The sequence below is a fragment of the Gopherus flavomarginatus genome, chromosome 10, assembly GCF_025201925.1.
Source record: "Gopherus flavomarginatus isolate rGopFla2 chromosome 10, rGopFla2.mat.asm, whole genome shotgun sequence".
In the NCBI taxonomy this organism is placed as follows: Eukaryota; Metazoa; Chordata; order Testudines; family Testudinidae; genus Gopherus; species Gopherus flavomarginatus.
In genome coordinates, this window is record NC_066626.1 from 681364 (window position 1) to 699539 (window position 18176).

Here is an 18176-nt window from a genome sequence, read left to right on the forward strand (position 1 = left end):
TGGTTCTCCAGGCGCTTGTGGATCACCGTGGGCATTTCATTGACATTAACACAGTCTGGCCTGGAAAGGTGCATGATGCACGCATCTTTTGGAACTGTGACCTGTTTAGGAAGATGCAGGCTGGGACTTTTTTCCCAGACCGGAAGATTACAGTAGGGGACATTGAAATGCCCATTGTGATCCTTGGAGACCCCGCTTACCCATTAATGCCTTGGCTCATGAAACCGTATACAGGGAAGCTTGACAGGAGCAAGGACCGGTTCAACTACAGGCTGAGCCGGTGCAGGATGACTGTGGAGTGTGCTTTTGGCTGTTTAAAGGGGCGCTGGCAATCTCTGTATGGGAAGCTAGACTTAGGGGAAAGCAGCATCCCTGAGGTTATATCCGTGTGCTGTACCCTCCATAATATTTGAGAAGGGAAGGGTGAAACATTCAGTCAGGAATGGACCTCTGAGGTTCAACTCCTGGAGGCTGAATTTGCACAGCCAGACAGCAGGGCTAGTAGAGAGGCCCAGCACAGGGCTCCAAGGATTAGGGATGCCTTGAGAGAGGAATTTGAGGCTGAAAACCAACAGTAATGTTTGGTGCCTTGCACGGGAGTGAAGTGCAGTGGTTACAATGTCAGTAGGAATCTCTTTTTCCAGAAATGATTTGCAGTGCCTGTTTCTTTCCTGGACTATGGTATCTTTCAATTCTGCAATAAGAAAGACTGTTTTCAAAGCCAAGAATTCATTTATTGAAAAGAAAATAACTTTCTTGACACACACACAACATTTTGGGAACCTAAAAGGGCAGGCGGGTGGGGTGGTGAACTGTACAGTCACAGGTTTGAATAGGTCCTGTCTGGAGTGCTGTGCAATGACTGCTGCACTTCAGGATGAAAATACTGCATAGTGATGGGGGTTGAGTGCAGAGAGTAAGGGTCGTAGTTCTCAGGGCTGGGTTGGTGAATGTACAGGTGTTGGGGGCAGCTGGTGGCGGTAAGAACCTGGGTGCTGGGGAAGGGGGTTTGGAGCTGACATTGGGGCACCATGGAAAGAGCTTTGGGACTGGGGGGGGGCAGCATGGTAGTGCTCTGCCTGCATAGCTACAAGTGACTGGATAGAGTCCGCTTGGCACGACAGGATGCTTATCAGCTGTTTTGTGCTTTTCTTCTTAGCCACTGTGTTTCTCTGGCAGATCCTGCTTTCCCTTTCCCTCCAGTCCTGCAGTTTTTTACTCTCTCTGGCAGAGTGATCCATAACTGCTTTCCGCATGTCTTCTTTGCTTTTTCGCGGCTTCTTCCTGAGGTTTTGTAGCCTCTGAGCAGTCGATGATGCGGGCAGTCGAGTAGTGAAGGACACTTTTCGAAAGGCAAGAATGGCAACAGTTAACAGAGGCAGCATTGTTTATAATCTCATCCAGACAGTTATTCCCATACAGTGAAGGAGTTTACAGTCTTCACTTTAGCATACTTTTCCCATACCAAACAGAGCGCACATAACCCACAGAAGCCACAAAATGATGAGTAAGGGGGACTGATTGCTTCAGGGATGTGCAGGGGTTTCTGTGCTTTGGGGAAAGCAAACAGCTGCAGGGGGCACCTACACTGAACACTCTCCCAACATTTTCCACTGGAGTTGATCCTGGAAGATATCTCACTGCTGTGGGGTCACCTGGGAAGAGCGAGAGGGTCTTCTACAACAATGCGGATTCCGCCCTGGCCCCTATGCAGCTTGTCTGTGTGCAGCAGTGGTCCCCCACCCCTCGCGACACAGTGGCATGGAAGCGTTAGCCTGACTGGGACAAGGACCACAGTGGCTCTCCCTATAAACTTGCACAAGCGCATTGCCCACGCTCTGGCTGAAACTTTTGAAGAGATTACCGAGGCCGATTATCACAACGTCATAGACCACATGGGCTATTCCACATCTAGGCATGCATGCATGCATCTCTAACCCCCTCTCGTCTCCTGAAAAGTTTCCAGCCTGAAAATAAAAGCCGCTTACCGGTAACCCGCTTCTCTGCTTCTCCTTCACCAAGTACCGGCTGCTGCGACTGGCTACCTTCCTCCTGGCTTGAGAAGAGCTCCTGGCTGCATGCCTCCTGGGACTCCGGGGTGTCTCCCTCCACCCTAGTACCCTCACTCTTGGTTTCCTCCCCCCCTACCCCTCCTCCTCTCCCCCACCGTCCCTCCCCTGCTCTGAAGTGCCCATTGTAGTTGTCAGATTGGCAGTGGAGTCACCCCCAAGTATCGCGTCCAGCTCCTTGTAAAAACGGCGGGTAGTGAGGGCAACGCCGGAGTGGCAGTTTCCCTCGTGGGCTTTGCAATAGGCACTCCGCAGCTCCTTCACTTTAACCCTGCACTGCACCGTGTCCTGGTCATGGCCCCTTTCCAGCATGGCCCTTGATATCTGCCCATAGTTATCGTAATTCCTACGGCTGGAGCGCAACTGTGACTGAACAGCTTCCTCACCCCAAACACTGATGAGGTCCAGCAACTCGCCATTGCTCCATGCTGGGGCTCGTTTGGCGCGTGGAGCCATGGTCACCTGCAAAGATTCACTGATTGCACTCCACACCTGGCTGAGCAAACAGGAAGGGGATTTTTAAAATTCCCGGGGCATTTAAAGGGCAGGTCACCTGAGGCCAGGGCAGCAGAGTGCGAACTGATGAGCAGAGTGGCTGAACAGGAATTCTGCAATACCTCCGAATACCTCTGGAGGCCAATTACAGCACTTTGGGTGGCCACACTGGCGGAGCAGCGCTGCATCACCAGTGCTGCAATAGTTATATCCGAGGCAGAGCAGGAGTACAGCCAGTGCTGCAGCCAGGGAGCTGTAGCGCTGTATGTGCCTTGCAAGTGTGGATGGTGAGTAAGTTGCAGTTCTGTAAATCCACCACCAGCGCTGCAACTCTCCAGTGTAGTCAAGCCCTGGAAAAGGGCAAATATAGTGCCCATCTATAAAAAGGGAAATAAAAACAACCCAGGAAACTACAGACCAGTTAGTTTAACTTCTGTGCCAGTGAAGATAATGGAGCAAGTAATTAAGGAAATCCTCTGCAAACACTTGGAAGATGGGAAGGTGATAGGGAATAGCCAGCATGGATTTGTAAAGAACAAATCATGTCAAACCAATCTGATAGCTTTCTTTGACAGGATAACGAGTCTTGCGGCTAAGGGAGAAGTGGTGGATGTGGTATATCTAGACTTTAGTAAGGCATTTGCTACGGTCTTGCATGATATTCTTATGTATAAACTTGGCAAATACAATTTAGATGGGGCTACTATAAGGTGGGTGCATAACTGGCTAGATAACCGTACTCAGAGAGTAGTTATTAATGGTTCCCAATCCTGCTGGAAAGGTATAACAAGTGGGGTTCCGCAGGGGTCTGTTTTGGGACCGGCTCTCTTCAATATCTTCATCAACACCTTAGATGTTGGCATAGAAAGTATGCTTATTAAGTTTTATTATTAAGAGAGAATCCGACCCTGGCTCCGGGTGCTGGGGGTAGGATCCCGGCTCCGCCTGTGTCCCTGAGACCATCGGGGTGCGGGGGGGGGGGGGAGAGGAGCCTGACATCGGCCCTTCTAGCCTCACACAGTCTGGTCTCTAGGACCTGCCCCTGGGACTGTCTATCAGGAAGTCTCTGTGCCCCAGGCAGGTGCACCCGGGCTCAGCTCTGGGCAGTCTCTGGTGTCACACCATAGAGACCATTAGGGCGGGGAGGCAGAGAAGCCGATCTCGGCACTGCCCAGGGATGGTGCAGCCTGTTTGCTGCTGTACTCTATGGTACAGGAGGACTCTGGGGATCCCTGGTCAGTGTCACTCACATGGGGGGAGGAGCCCCTGGGAATGAAAAAATGGGCTTCTCTAGCCACAGTCATCCTAGTCTCTATGACCTGGAGATCCCCTGTCTACCCAACCCCGAGAGCTCATCTCTATGGCCCCTGAAAGCTCCTCCCCCGCCCTGCACCCCAGGGATGGGAGGGGGAGGGGGCAGAACCCCTGGGGCTGCAGGAGGAGCAGAGGGGCCCTGAGGGCAGACGTGGGGATGCAGGGGCAGAACTGAGGGCGGGGCTGGGGGCAGAAGTGATGTGAGGGTGGAGGAGTAGAATTAACAGCCGGGCTGGGGACAGGCAGATGTGGGGGTGGCAGGGACACAGATGTAATTAGGATTTGGGGTTTGGGGGAGAAGCTGGAGGCTCCCCAGGAGCAGGGAGCCTGGGAGAGGGAGACCCAGAAACTGGAGAGTGTGACCTACAAGTCATGAGAGAAGGGAGGCTCTAGTGGGAAGCGCTTATAGGGTGTGGAGGGTCAAGTACAGGGTAGGTTGAACCAAAATGGAGGAAAGAAATGAAAGAGTAAAAGAGAAAAAATAAAGTAAAACCAGTGTAAGGAGAGAAGCCTGGAGAATTGGCGGGAAACTCAACTGAAGAGTGAAAGCCAAATTGTCCTGAGAGGGGAAATGCTGTGGGGCAGGCAGCAAGAGCGGAAGGGATCTCAAGCTGCAGTGGGGATTCAGGATCCAGATGCCTAGCAACTTTAATAGCTCTTAGGCATGGATGTCAGTCATGTCCATATTGACTGTTACCGGACAAGAATATCCATGGTTGTTAGGAAAGTGATACTCTCACCACTGGAGCCTATTCAGTTGCACTTAGTATTGGGCAAGTAACTGACTTTTTGGTTCACTGGCAGTTTTGCACACACACAAAAAACCCAGGAAAGCAAACAGAAAAATTATTATTGGGACGGCAGGACTGACCTCGTTGGCAGGAGCAATTTTAACTACTTGGACGCATTTTAATGCTAAGTAAGACTTGCTGATTATGTTTATAACATGTCTCCATTTATTATTAATTGCCCAAACATCTTCTCATTGTCTCTCTTGCTGAAGGCAGATTTCCAAAGGCGGTCAATATCCCAGCCATGTCATTTTGTCCCTCCGCTTCATACACTAACAGGCCTCCTTCTCCAGCATTTTTTCCCCTTGTTGGATAGAGAGATTCACTTACTCAGCCACTAGGTCTAACAGATCCTGATAAGAGCAAAACATGCAGTAAGCAGTGATCAGTTACTCACAAGTGGGCAGCTCATCAAGATGATTTCGTCACACTTGCCCCCAGTGCCGGACAATGCAGCTTCAGCTTCCGTTGGTTTCACAAATGTATTGATCCCTTTTTGTTAACATTTCTTAGATTTCTCATCTCCATGCAGGGTGACCGGACAGCAAGTGTGGAAAATTGGGACAGGGGTAGGGGGTAATAGGCACCTATATAAGAGAAAGCCCCAGATATCAGGACTGTCTCTATAATATCACGACATCTGGTCTCCCTATTTCCATGTTAACTCCCCTCCCAGGTTTGGGGTCAGTTCAAATCAGCTGCTTCTAGCTTTGTAGCTCCTTTATCTTTTATTGGCCTCACAAAGGTGATTACTCTGTAGCACTAAGCATCACTGCTCTGCCATTCCTTATACATGCATCATTCTCCTAAAGATTAGGCTGTGAAATGCTGTCAGAACAGATTCTTAAAAGTCCCAACAGGCTGTATCAGGACTAAATGAGCTTCCTCCCCTGTACCAGCTGTTCTTATTCAATGTTACTCTTTTGGCTTTTGTCAACCCATGCTGATTTGCGGAGGAGGAAGGGGGAATACGCTGTTCACTGTGATGGGGTCTACTGGCCCCTCACTGATCCAGTATTGGACTAGGGGTGCCCTGCCCCTCAACAGGTGCATAGCCTCCTCCCAGCGGAGGAAGAATTTAAAAGGACACCGATAGCCGAGGGGAAGGGGGAATGAACTGCATGTGCCACCAGGCAACAAGGCTGGTGCTGAGAGCTTTGCCAGGAGCGGCAACAGCTTTGTGAGAGTTTCTCCAGCAGCAGGGACTTGGATTCCTCAACACCCCCGCCCCTTTGGGAGATGAACCCTGAGAGAGATGGACTGACTGAACTGGACACAGAGACAGAGGGAAGTCTGCTACGCCAGCGATGGTGCCCCAAACTGAGGAGCTCCAGATGGGTAGGCGGTGACAAAATTTGAGGCTGGTCAGTAACTGAACTAGACATTTTGAGAGACCCTCAGGGCACTGGGCTGACCCCCCAATGGAGTGGATAGGCCTGGGACTAGGTTTGGGATGTATGAACTGTACAGGCTTGTCGGCAGTAAAGAAATTGACACTGCTACAAACTCCTAACATAGAAGCACCAAGTGGGATTTACACCACTGCAGCTTAATTCAACAACCACATGCAGATACTTACCAGTGTGCGCCTTCTGCAATGCGTCTGCACAACATACATTCCCTGATGAGGTCCAGCTCCTTACGTAGGAAATAATGGCTGACATGCGGGAAAGATTAGCATATTTCCAAGCTATCTGATTTGTCCAAATGAAGAAAATATTAGAATCCCAAGATAAATTAAGCGCCCTCATGAGTCATGAAAATCCCTTTCTTGATTTGATAAAAATTAACATAACGTGAAAATGCCCTGGCTTTGTTGAGGGCTGGCTTTGTCTGTGACATCAGCATTAAGGCAAGGATAAAACAGGGGCTCTTTGGCTCACAGAGTCCAATCATTGGAGGAAGGAAGCAGCATCGCACTCCAGAACTCCTGCTTGACACACAGTAAGTACGTTAGCACGTCTGTGTGCCAGCCACACACTCGCAGCTGAGGCGAAGGCATCCTGCTGAAAGCAGAGAGAGAGCAAGGTAAGCCAGAGGTAAACTGGAAGGGGTTTGAACTGCACCTTATTTGAATCCACCGGTTTTTCCCTGCATTCTTTGTTCACTTGTGTGATGTGTTATCTTGGGGACGCAGCTAGGTGTTTTCATGCAGTGACCCTTGTGTGCTGTGTCCATGTGCTTGTTCGCATGTTTGAAGTTTTTGGTGTGGGTTTTTCTGCACATGAATGTCTGTGTGCTATCCATCCATGTGAGCAGTGTTACACGTTCAGCAAACAGTATTTCCCACAAAGTGCTCTTTGCTGAAAGTACATGAAGCGTGCAACGAAAGGTAAGTTTCCATACACAGTCTGAGCCTTGGAGCTTTTATCCAAATGGCTTCTAATTCTGTTTTCCCATGACTGAACTATAACCACTACTACAATGTTGTTTGCATGGCAAAACAGGTATTTTCTGTCAATTCAGTTAAGAGCTTTAGAATTTTCCAATGGCCTGCAAAGTAAAACTGACTTTATCTGAGTCTGCAGCCGATGCTAGGAACTTCTTAAACAATCCCTCTCATCCCTTGTAGGTTGGGCATGCTCGGTTAGCTCCTGGATTCCAGGTGGTGGAAGAAAACAACACTGGCCATGTTAGGCATCTAGCCTGTGCATTGATACTCAAATAGTAACCTCATTGTTTAAGACTCATGAAACCTCTTGTAAAACCCAACTGGAAAAGAGTAAAATGGATCATAGTATCACCCACAAGGGCGGCGATTGTACATGAAGTTATACCCCCGCCACTGGTGCACTCAGTTTTAAAAACTGTGCCCTGTGTGTCTTAGGCCACACCTGCTTCCTTCCCTGACCTGGTTTTTGCATGAAGTTCCCACTGCAGATTGAGCCAGCTCTGGAAAAGCAAAGTGGAGTCTTTTCTGTCTGTTGCATCAGTGGCAAATTGCCAAATTCTAGACGTCCTGATGGCAGAATCTTTATTGCTAATGTAAAAAGCCCTTTGATTTTCAGAGCCTGGCTTGGATTTTCAGGTTTCGCACTTTGCAGGGGGAAATGGCCTTTTGATTGAACTGAGCACTCTGCTCAAGCTGTAACAGCCACAGGTGGCATCACTGTCATTGAGAGGTCAACTATGTGACTCTTGAGCATCCCAGGAGCCGTAGGAACTAGAAATGGGCTGGGTGGCAATGCTGTTCTTCCACTGATACTCAGAGTTACCAGCTAAACATCTGCACGTTGACTGGTGTCCCCGGGCCATGTCCTGCAGCAGTGGGGCCTGGACTGCCCAAAAGTCTGTCTTTGTACTGAATGGGGCAATGGACAAATGCAGCAGAACCTGCAGCCAGATCCCTCTCTCATTCCTAGTGCATCGGCTCCAGGGGCCATCTTTTAAATGTCCAGACTCCACTTGAATGCTGAGGGCGATGCAGTGAGAGTGTGCCAGTTGCACGGGGAAGCATTGTTGAGGAGTTTTGACTCCCATGCCCGGTATGTTCGGTTGCATGGTTGCCATCACTTTGAACAAGAATGTAAGAAGCACGGTGTAAATTGTGCCATAAGGGGTGTGAAGAAGCCTCAGTGCTCAGAGTCCGTCTCTCTCAAGGTGCCAGAATGTATCTGTTATCTGTAGCCCAGAATTTCACATTTTAAAATGGAGTGCACACAGCGGCGGGTGCATAACTTCCTGTACAATTATCGCCGCATGCAGGAGAGAAACCGTGAGGACTAAAAAGGAGGTGATCAGTGGTGATACAGCCCAGGGGAAAAGAGCAGATGTGGATGGACAGAAGGTTCTATAAAGATTAGCACATTTCCTTCCATTGGATATTTACTGCTCTAAGATTCAAACTCAGCAGCCTGCTGGCAGCGCTATAACTGCAATCAGCTGGCCTTTCTGGTAAAAGATTTCCAGAGTCACTTTGTTTCTACCCGGAGTCCCAGGGTGATTCCCGGCAAGGGGAAGGGCTATGTGACTTTGTCAGAGTAAATCACGCTGGCAAATTGAAACCACACACCAGCTCGGTGGTGGGAGACATCGGAGTAAACACAAATCCTGCCTAGGGCCACCATCCACTGATGGCTCGGCCAGTTACAGGTATGAGAGTCAGGGCGTATGCGGCTCTGTCACGGGACTCATCCTGCTCTCCCAAAGGGGTGCTCCTGCACTTCATAGGAATCAATGGTTCGTGATTTAGAGAAACAAGGATGTGGCAACTAAGGGCTACTCGAAACTAGGAAATTAACTCAACTCAGCTCACGTTGCTTCGGAGTGTGAAAAATGCACACCCTTCTGAGGGTAGTTAAGCTAACCTAAGTTCCCTTGTAGCCAGTGCTAGGTTGCTGGAACCATCCACCTAGCTACCACCTCTCAGGGAGGTGGATGAACTACACTGATTGGAGAATCTTTCCTGTCAGCATAGGGAGCATCTACACCAAAGCGCTACAGCGGTACAACAAGTGCGCTGCTGTAGCATTTCAGGTGCAGATAAGTCCTAAAGCACCTGACTTCCAGCCCTTCACTAAGGCACCTGAAACCCATCTTAGGATGCCCACTAAGGGCCTGCTGATAGGGCTGGTGCAACCATTTAGGCAACCTAGGTGGTCGCCTAGGACACTGACATTTGAGGGGCTCCATTTTCTTCGGCAGCGACCGTGGCAGCCGGTTCTTCGGCCGCCCTGGTCGCCGCCGGCATTTAGGCGGAGGGAGTTGGGGCAGGGGAGTGCGGGGAGGGCCGCCTGCAGCAAGTGTGTGGGTGGGTGGCATGCAGGGGAACTCCCCGCCCCAGCTCACCCCTGCCCTGCCTCCTCCCTGAGCACACTGTGGCTGCTTCAGTTCTCCCGTCTCCCAGGCTTGTGGCACCTAAGCTGATTGGCCCTGCAATCCTGGGAGGTGGGAGAAGTGAAGCAGCCACGGCATGCTCGGGGTATCCGTGCGCCAAGCAGCGGTGAGCTGGGGCAGGGGGGTGCCTTAGGGCGGAGGTGGGGAGCTGCCTCAGGGGGGTGCCTCAGGGCAGAGGGGAGGAGCTGCTGCGGGAGGGGACACCTCAGGACGGGGGTACGGGGCAGGGAGGGCACAAGGTGGAAGTTTCTCCTAGGGCACGAAACATCCTTGCACCGGCCCTGCCTGCTAACATCCATGGAAAGACTCGCAGTGGGCTTTGGGCTGGGCCCTAGAGCTCCAGTGTCTGCAGTGTCAGACCTAGGGGTGCAGAAGGAGTCAGTCTTACAGTTGCCTTTGGTGTCACTGGGAACTTTTATTTTATTCTTTTATTTTTTATTATTATTATTATTATTAACTGCGTGGCTCCTTCCCCACGCACAGCTATCAACAGGTAGCCTTCCCCACCGAACACCTTAATGGCATAATCCAGTTACATGGATTTCATAGCATAATTCAGAACAGTAGTTTGCAGGGAGCTTAGCGAACAGGAGCTGCTAACAGGGAGTTTTGCAAGGGAGTTTGGAAGGGGAGTAGGAAGGGGGGGGTCCCTTGTCAGTCTCATCTGTGACCCATTTGTCCCCTGAACCCATAACCTGAGCCACATCGAAAACCTTTCTGTTTACAGCAGAGAGGAGCGGACAGGGAGCTGTAGACGGGAATTTGCGAGAGTTTGACAGAGGGAGGCCTACAATGGTGAGGAGGACCCGCAACACCTGTGCCAGCACTGCTTCTGTCTCCTCCACCTGCGCCTGTAGCCAGACAGAGCACCAAAGCATGGATGCTTTTACCCAGATTCTGGTGTGGGCTTGCAAAGACTGTAATTTGCAATTTCCACTTACTGATATCCAGGCTGGGGGTGGCATCCAATGTGAAAGGTGCCTACTGGTGGAATCTCTCAGGCAGCAGGTGGGAGAGCTACAGGAGGAGGTGGCCAGGCTGAGGAACATCTATGTCCATGAGCAATTCCTGGACAGTCTCCATGTGGAGACAGCTGATGGTGCTGTCCCAGTTGACAGGACTACTGACACTCCAGTGAAGGAGGAGATGCCTCAGGGTGTATCTGACACACCAGTGGAGGAGGAGGCTCAGGGTGGACACAGCCAGCTGGTTACTTCTAGCAGCAGGCAGTGCTCCACCCCTGCTGTGAACCCTCCTGCTGTGGTAAAAGATAACCATTATGCTCTTCTTGATACAGGAGAGAAGAAATCACCCCCAACAGTTAAGGGGGTGAAGCCTCGTACCCCTAAGGCTGGGAGGTCTGCTGCCACCACTGATAAGAAACGTAGGGTAGTGGTGGTTGGAGACTCTCTGCTGAGGGGGACGGAGACACCCATCTGTCGCCCTGACCGTTCATCCCGGGAGGTATGCTGCCTGCCAGGGGCCCGTATCTGAGATGTTACAGAGGCTTTGTCGAGGATTATCCGGCCTTCTGACTACTATCCCATGCTACTCATCCATGTGGGCACAAATGATACTGCGAGGTGTGACGCTGAGCAGATCAAGAGTGACTACAGGGCTCTGGGAGTACGGGTTAAGGAGTTTGGAGCGCAGGTGGTATTCTCTTCAATTCTTCCTGTTGAAGGTAGGGGTCCGGGCAGAAACAGATGCATCGTGGAGGTGAATGCCTAGCTGCGAAGATGGTGTCACTAGGAGGGCTTTGGCTTCCTCGACCACGGGATGCCGTTTGAGGAAGGACTGCTAGGAACAGATGGCATTCACCTTTCGAAGCGGGGAAAGGCCTTATTTGCGCACAGACTGGCTAACCTAGTAAGGAGGGCTTTAAACTAGGTTCGACGGGGACAGGTGAGCAAAGCCCACAGGTAAGTGGGGAACAAGACCTGGGAGATGGGTTGGAAACAGGAGGGAGCACGGGCTATAATGGCAGAGAGGAAGGAGGGTCAGGGCGAAGCTGGGAGGCAAGATCAAACCAGTATCTTAGATGCCTTTATACAAATGCAAGAAGTATGGGTAATAAGCAGGAAGAACTGGAAGTGCTAATAAATAAATACAACTATGACATTATTGGCATTACTGAAACTTGGTGGGATAATACACACGACTGGAATGTTGGTGTGGATGGGTATAGTTTGCTCAGGAAGGATAGACAGGGGAAAAAGAGAGGAGGTGTTGCCTTATATATTAAAAATGTACACACTTGGACTGAGGTGGAGATGGACATAGGAGACGGAAGGGTGGAGAGTCTCTGGGTTAGGCTAAAAGGGGTAAAAAACACAGGTGATGTCGTGCTGGGAGTCTACTACAGGCCACCTAATCAGGCGGAAGAGGTGGATGAGGCTTTTTTCAAACAACTAACAAAATCATCCAAAGCCCAAGATTTGGTGGTGATGGGGGACTTCAACTATCCAGATATATGTTGGTAAAATAACACCGCGGGGCACAGACTATCCAATAAGTTCCTGGACTGCATTGCAGACAACTTTTTATTTCAGAAAGTTGAAAAAGCTACTAGGGGGGAAGCTGTTCTAGACTTGATTTTAACCAATAGGGAGGAACTTGTTGAGAATTTAAAAGTAGAAGGAAGCTTGGGTGAAAGTGATCATGAAATCATAGAATTTGCAATTCTAAGGAAAGGTAGAAGGGAGTACAGCAGAATAGAGACAATGGATTTCAGGAAGGCGGATTTTGGTAAGCTCAGAGAGCTGATAGGCAAGGTCCCATGGGAATTAAGACTGAGGGGAAAAACAACTGAGGAAAGTTGGCAGTTTTTCAAAGGGACGCTATTAAGGGCCCAAAAGCAAGTTATTCCGATGGTTAGGAAAGATAGAAAATGTGGCAAAAGACCACCTTGGCTTACCCTTGAGATCTTGCGTGACCTACAAAATAAAAAGGCGTCATATAAAAAATGGAAACTAGGTCAGATCACGAAGGATGAATATAGGCAAATAACACAGGAATGCAGAGGCAAGATTAGAAAAGCAAAGGCACAAAATGAACTCAAACTAGCTATGGGAATAAAGGGAAACAAGAAGACTTTTTATCAATACATTAGAAGCAAGAGGAAGACTAAGGACAGGGTAGGCCCACTGCTCAATGAGGAGGGGGTAACAGTAACGGGAGACTTGGAAATGGCAGAGATGCTTAATGACTTCTTTGTTTCGGTCTTCACTGAGAAGTCTGAAGGAATGTCTAGTATAGTGAATGCTTACAGGAAGAGGGTAGGTTTAGAAGAGAAAATAAGGAAAGAGCAAGTAAAAAATCACTTAGAAAAGTTAGATGCCTGCAAGTCACCAGGGCCTGATGGAATGCATCCTAGAATACTCAAGGAGTTAATGGAAGAGGTATCTGAGCCTCTAGCTATTATCTTTGGGAAATCATGGGAGACGGGGGAGATTCCAGAAGACTGGAAGGGGGCAAATATAGTGCCCATCTATAAAAAGGAAATAAAAACAACCCGGGAAACTACAGACCAGTTAGTTTAACTTCTGTGCCAGGGAAGATAATGGAGCAGGTAATCAGAGAAATCATCTGCAAACACTTGGAAGGTGGTAAGGTGATAGGGAATAGCCAGCATGGATTTGTAAAGAACAAATCATGTCAAACTAATCTGATAGCGTTCTTTGATAGGATAACGAGCCTTGTGGATAAGGGAGAAGCGGTGGATGTGATATACCTAGACTTTAGTAAGGCATTTGATACAGTTTCGCATGATATTCTTATAGATAAGCTAGGAAAGTACAATTTAGATGGGGCTACTATAAGGTGGGTGCATAACTGGCTGGATAACCGTACTCAGAGAGTAGTTGTTAATGGCTCCCAATCCTGCTGGAAAGGTATAACAAGTGGGGTTCTGCAGGGGTCTGTTTTGGGACCGGTTCTGTTCAATATCTTCATCAACGATTTAGATGTTGGCATAGAAAGTACGCTTATTAAGTTTGCGGACGAAACTAAACTGGGAGGGATTGCAACTGCTCTGGAGGACAGGGTCAAAATTCAAAATGATCTGGACAAATTGGAGAAATGGTCTGAGGTAAACAGGATGAAGTTCAATAAAGATAAATGCAAAGTGCTCCACTTAGGAAGGAACAATCAGTTTCACACATACAGAATGGGAAGAGACTGTCTAGGAAGGAGTATGGCAGAAAGAGATCTAGGGGTCAAAGTGGACCACAAGCTTAATATGAGTGAACAGTGTGATACTGTTGCAAAAAAAAGCAAACATGATTCTGGGATGCATTAACAGGTGTGTTGTAAACAAGACACGAGAAGTCATTCTTCCGCTTTACTCTGCACTGGTTAGGCCTCAACTGGAGTATTGTGTCCAGTTCTGGGCACCGCATTTCAAGAAAGATGTGGAGAAATTGGAGAGGGTCCAGAGAAGAGCAACAAGAATGATTAAAGGTCTTGAGAACATGACCTATGAAGGAAGGCTGAAGGAATTGGGTTTGTTTAGTTTGGAAAAGAGAAGACTGAGAGGGGACATGATAGCAGTTTTCAGGTATCTAAAAGGGTGTCATCAGGAGGAGGGAGAAAACTTGTTCACCTTAGCCTCCAATGATAGAACAAGAAGCAATGGGATTAAACTGCAGCACGGGAGATTTAGGCTGGACATTAGGAAAAAGTTCCTAACTGTCAGGGTAGTCAAACACTGGAATAGATTGCCTAGGGAAGTTGTGGAATCTCCATCGCTGGAGATATTTAAGAGTAGGTTAGATAAATGTCTATCGGGGATGGTCTAGACAGTATTTTGTCCTGCCATGAGGGCAGTGGACTGGACTCGATGACCTCTCGAGGTCCCTTCCAGTCCTAGAATCTATGAGTCTATGAGGTGTACAGCCCCTCCCATCCTCCAAGGATCTCCGCGTGCTTAACAAACATTCATTAGGCCTCAGAACATGCTGTCGGGAAGTGTTGTTATGCCTGTTTGACAAACAAGAAAGTGAGGACTTAAGAGAGTGGGGGCCTGGCAAGGATCAGTGATAGAACCAGAACCAGAAATCTACCAGTTCTGGGCCCCAGCCCTATGGTCTCAGCACTAGCCCAACCAGCTTCGGGTTCTGCTGGCCTTAGTCATGCACATGGGCTCACTGGCTCAGGTCTCGGATCCCCTACAGCTTCCCCTATATTTTTCTACCCATTGCTTCATTAAATGACAGCCTGCCTCTCCTCCCCCACCCACCCCCAGCCCGAGTTTCCTTTTTATTCACATCAATAAGAAATGGCTTCCAAAACCCCCTCTCTGATTGCTAGGGAAAGAATTAACAAAGTAGTAGGACTTGCCACTGAGACTGTAGGTTACAATGAACACTTACACTTGTGGTGACTCCTCCCGCAGCCAGATGACTTGGTCATTTATTTCCTAGGATGAAGACATCTGTCTATTTCTGAATCACTTCAGTGTTTTAAGCAGGTCAGTAACTTGGATAGAAAATAACAATGAACAGAAGTAACAGACCAGGAAGCTTTTCAAAGCAATTCTTTTCTTGCAATGTCTTATTGTCATTCACCAAGGACTATACAAAAAGGAAGAGCAATCAGAGCTAGTCAGGAATGGTTTTTCCTCAGTGTTTATCATCAGAACAATCTGATTTCTCAAAAACCAAAATTTATCATGCAAAAGGGTCAATTTTGATTAATTTCTTGATTTGACTTTTTTTGAAAATGTTCAGAATGTTTCATTTTGGCATTTCTTGAAATGAAAAGTTCTGATTCTTAAACAACTTTTCATTTCAAAATTTCAGCCGGAGATAGTTAAAAAAAATAAGGGTCAAAACTGAAATAAAACACTTTGAAATGATCAAAATGAAACATTTTGATTGATCCACATTGGTTTTTTTTTTTTAATTTTCAGTTCAGGAAATTTTTGAGATTTTGACTTCTTATCCTAAATCAGGATGGGGACAAAATGTAAATATTGAAATACTTTTATGGAATGGGGAAAACATTTTGTTCTCACTTCCAATAACCGTGACCAGAGCGAGGGGCAGGAGTTCACCCCTTGCTCCTAGAGAGGAAGGCAGAAAAATAAACAGCAGAGGGGGTGGGGGGAAGATGACAGGAGTATTTTATTTATAGGCAAAGCACTTTGTTGGTGCTTCATAAATATTACAGAAGTTGGGTAGGTGAGGTTGTGGGGCCTGCAGTGTGCAGGAGGTCCGATTAGATGATCCTGATGGTTCCTTTTGGCCTTAAAGTCTATGAGTCTACACACATTGGCAATTGACAGTCAGCTTAGGACAGTATACTGACTGCGGTTGTTCCCTGACTTCAAGCTATTCCAGGTAGCACATTAGGAGATGGACAGAGGGGGAGACTTGTGCTATGATCCTTAAGATCTTGAGATGCCTCTAGCTCTACTCAAGTTGCAGGATTGAGGCCATAGATGACGAGGGCTCAGAGAGTTTTTATGGTCCTTGGTGCCTTCAAAGTATGTAGCTTTTGGTGCAGGGCTCCGTCATCTCCAGGGCAAAGTAATCTCAAAACTCTGGGTCCAGAGCATTTACTCCCAACAACACCCCTGGTGGAGGGAGCAAATCCCATGGATTTCCCCAGAGGCCCCACTGCCAGGACTTCCAAAGCCAGCAGCTACTCCGTGACTTTATGGATGGGTGGGCAGCAGAAACGTATTAGCCCTGGCTGTGTTCCATCTCTGCCATGAGCAACGCAAATGGATGGGACAATGCTGGCCTGCCCACTGCCCCCTTTGCATCCCCCCATCGCCTGCCTCTACGCCAGCCAGCTCCTTGAACCCATGTCACAGATGCAGTTACCAGCTCAAGGCATCGGTGCATGTGTCACTCTGGTGGTTCGGCTTGCAGCCTTTCACTGTCCTTATCTGCCCTATAGTGTTGCTGCTGCGCAAGCGCCCCCTTGTGGCCAGGGATGCTGTCATAAACAGATAGTAAAGGGTTAACAAGTCCCGTAAACCTGGCTAACACCTGACCAAAGGACCAATCAGGAGACAAGATACTTTCAAATCTCAGTGGAGGGAAGTCTTTGTTTTGTGCTGCTTTCGTTGTTCTCTGTTCTCTCAGGGATCTAAGAGGGACCAGACAGGTATACAGACTCTCCAATCTTCTGTTCAATTTAGTAAGTACCAGTTAGAAAGGTGGTTTAGTCTTTTTTTGTTTGTTTTCTTTATTTGCAAATGTGTATTTTGCTGGAAGGATTGTATCTCTGTTGCAACTTGTATTTGTGCTGGGGGGAGGATTCTCCCTGGTGTCTATAAACTGAAAGACCCTGTAACATTTTCCATCTTGATTTTACAGAGACATTTTTTACTTTTTCTTTCTTTTATTAAAAGCTTTTCTTTAAAAAAAAAACTGATTGATTTTTTCCCCTTGTTAAGGCTCAAGGGAATTGAGTCTAAACTCACCAGGGAGTGGTGGGGGGAAAGGAAGGGAGGGAAAAGTGAATTTCCCTTTGTTTTAGATTCACGGAGCTTGAATCTGTCTGTCTCTCCAGGATAGCCCAGGGCGGGAAAGCCTGGGAGAAGACACGGTGGGGGAAGGGTTTATTTTCCCTTGTGTTAAGATTCAAGGAATTTGTATCTTGTTTCACCAGTGAGTTGGTGAAGCCTCTCCAGATGACCCAGGGAGGGAAAGTCTAAGAAGGGGAGGGGGATAGTCAGTTCCTCCTTGTTTTAAGATCCAGGGGGTCTGGGTCTTGGGGTCCCCTGGGAAGGTTTTTGGGGGACCAGAGTGTACCAGGAACTGCAAGTCCTGGTTGGTGGCAGCGCTACAAGATCTAAGCTGGTAATTAAGCTTAGAGGAATTCATGCTGGTACCCCATCTTTTGGACGCTAAGGTTCAGAGTGGGGCTGCATACCATGACAATACCATGACAGATGCCTCTGCAGTGTCTTGCCTCTAGCAGCCCCTTATGGGCCCCTTAAGCACTCCAGAGAGTCTTGTACCCAAAGCCGCCAGGTCTCAGCCCTCTGGCAACTTTGCTTGCCCTCCTGCTCCTTCCTCCCTCTCAACCAGCCACACACCTGCCGCATCCTGCTGCCTCTTATATAAAATCACCTGCATCCACTCAGATGAGGCTCCTCTTTACTCCAGCCTGGCTTAGCGCCAGACTCTAGAACGCAGGCAAGCTGCCCTGTTACATGCGCACAGAGGAGGCGGAGTCACGTGTGCACCTGTGTGTGGTTTCACAGGTAAGTTTAGGTCTCAGGTTTAGTTGTCAACTCTCAAAATTGTTTATCCAGTTTTCGGAATCCAGAGATTGCACGAGACTCTTGGCTTTCATCAAAAATGGTTTTTCGCTCTACTGGCTGAGGAGAAAAGCTTGAAAATATAACCCAAGTGCACTGTAACAGCTCAGAAACCAGACTGGCAAATAAAAAGAAACATATGGATATATATTATGATCATGATCTCATGATTTGGGGGGACCTGACTCATGACTTTTGAATGAGTAAGGTGTCGTTGACAATGCTGATTGTGCATCCATTTCCACTGATGCTGGTCAAAACACTTTCAGGGGAACCTTTTTTCCATTAGAAAATGCAGTTTTGTCACAGTCTAGCTGTTTTGCGGGGATGTGGCAATTCTGACAACATTTTGGATGCATAAAGAACCAAAATGAACTGTTTTGACTTTCTGGT

The 18176-nt window shown here is 48.2% G+C and overlaps 3 protein-coding genes across 4 annotated transcripts in view; 1 reads left to right on the forward strand and 2 right to left on the reverse strand.

Moving 5' to 3' along the window:
* The window catches only part of LOC127058928 (maestro heat-like repeat-containing protein family member 2B), an 852871-nt gene that overhangs the window by 294306 nt on the left and 540389 nt on the right, over nt 1–18176 (reverse strand). The window lies entirely within an intron of this gene.
* The window catches only part of LOC127058925 (uncharacterized), a 613715-nt gene that overhangs the window by 74477 nt on the left and 521062 nt on the right, over nt 1–18176 (reverse strand). The gene's annotated exons all lie outside the window — the stretch shown is intronic.
* Nucleotides 10083–11411, forward strand: LOC127058927 (uncharacterized). Of its 2 annotated transcripts, none has more exons than XR_007776497.1 (2): nt 10083–11088; nt 11190–11411. XR_007776497.1 is itself a non-coding variant. In XM_050969421.1 (2 exons), the coding sequence occupies exons 1-2, from the start codon at nt 10298–10300 to the stop codon at nt 11226–11228; spliced, it is 711 nt and encodes a 236-aa protein (XP_050825378.1). In that variant the 5' UTR covers nt 10083–10297; the 3' UTR covers nt 11229–11411. The 2 variants fall into 2 exon arrangements, 1 of the variants encoding a protein (XP_050825378.1); XM_050969421.1 differs by having other exon boundaries at nt 10083–10969.

What these genes read in the sequence shown, in the direction of transcription:
- LOC127058927 (XM_050969421.1), top strand. Translation starts at nt 10,298, where the DNA reads ATGGTGAGGAGGACCCGCAACACCTGTGCCAGCACTGCTTCTGTCTCC. An exon ending in CTGACCGTTCATCCCGGGAG is followed by an intron (nt 10,970 to 11,189) that starts GTATGCTGCCTG and finishes TTCCTGTTGAAG; the next exon opens with GTAGGGGTCCGGGCAGAAAC.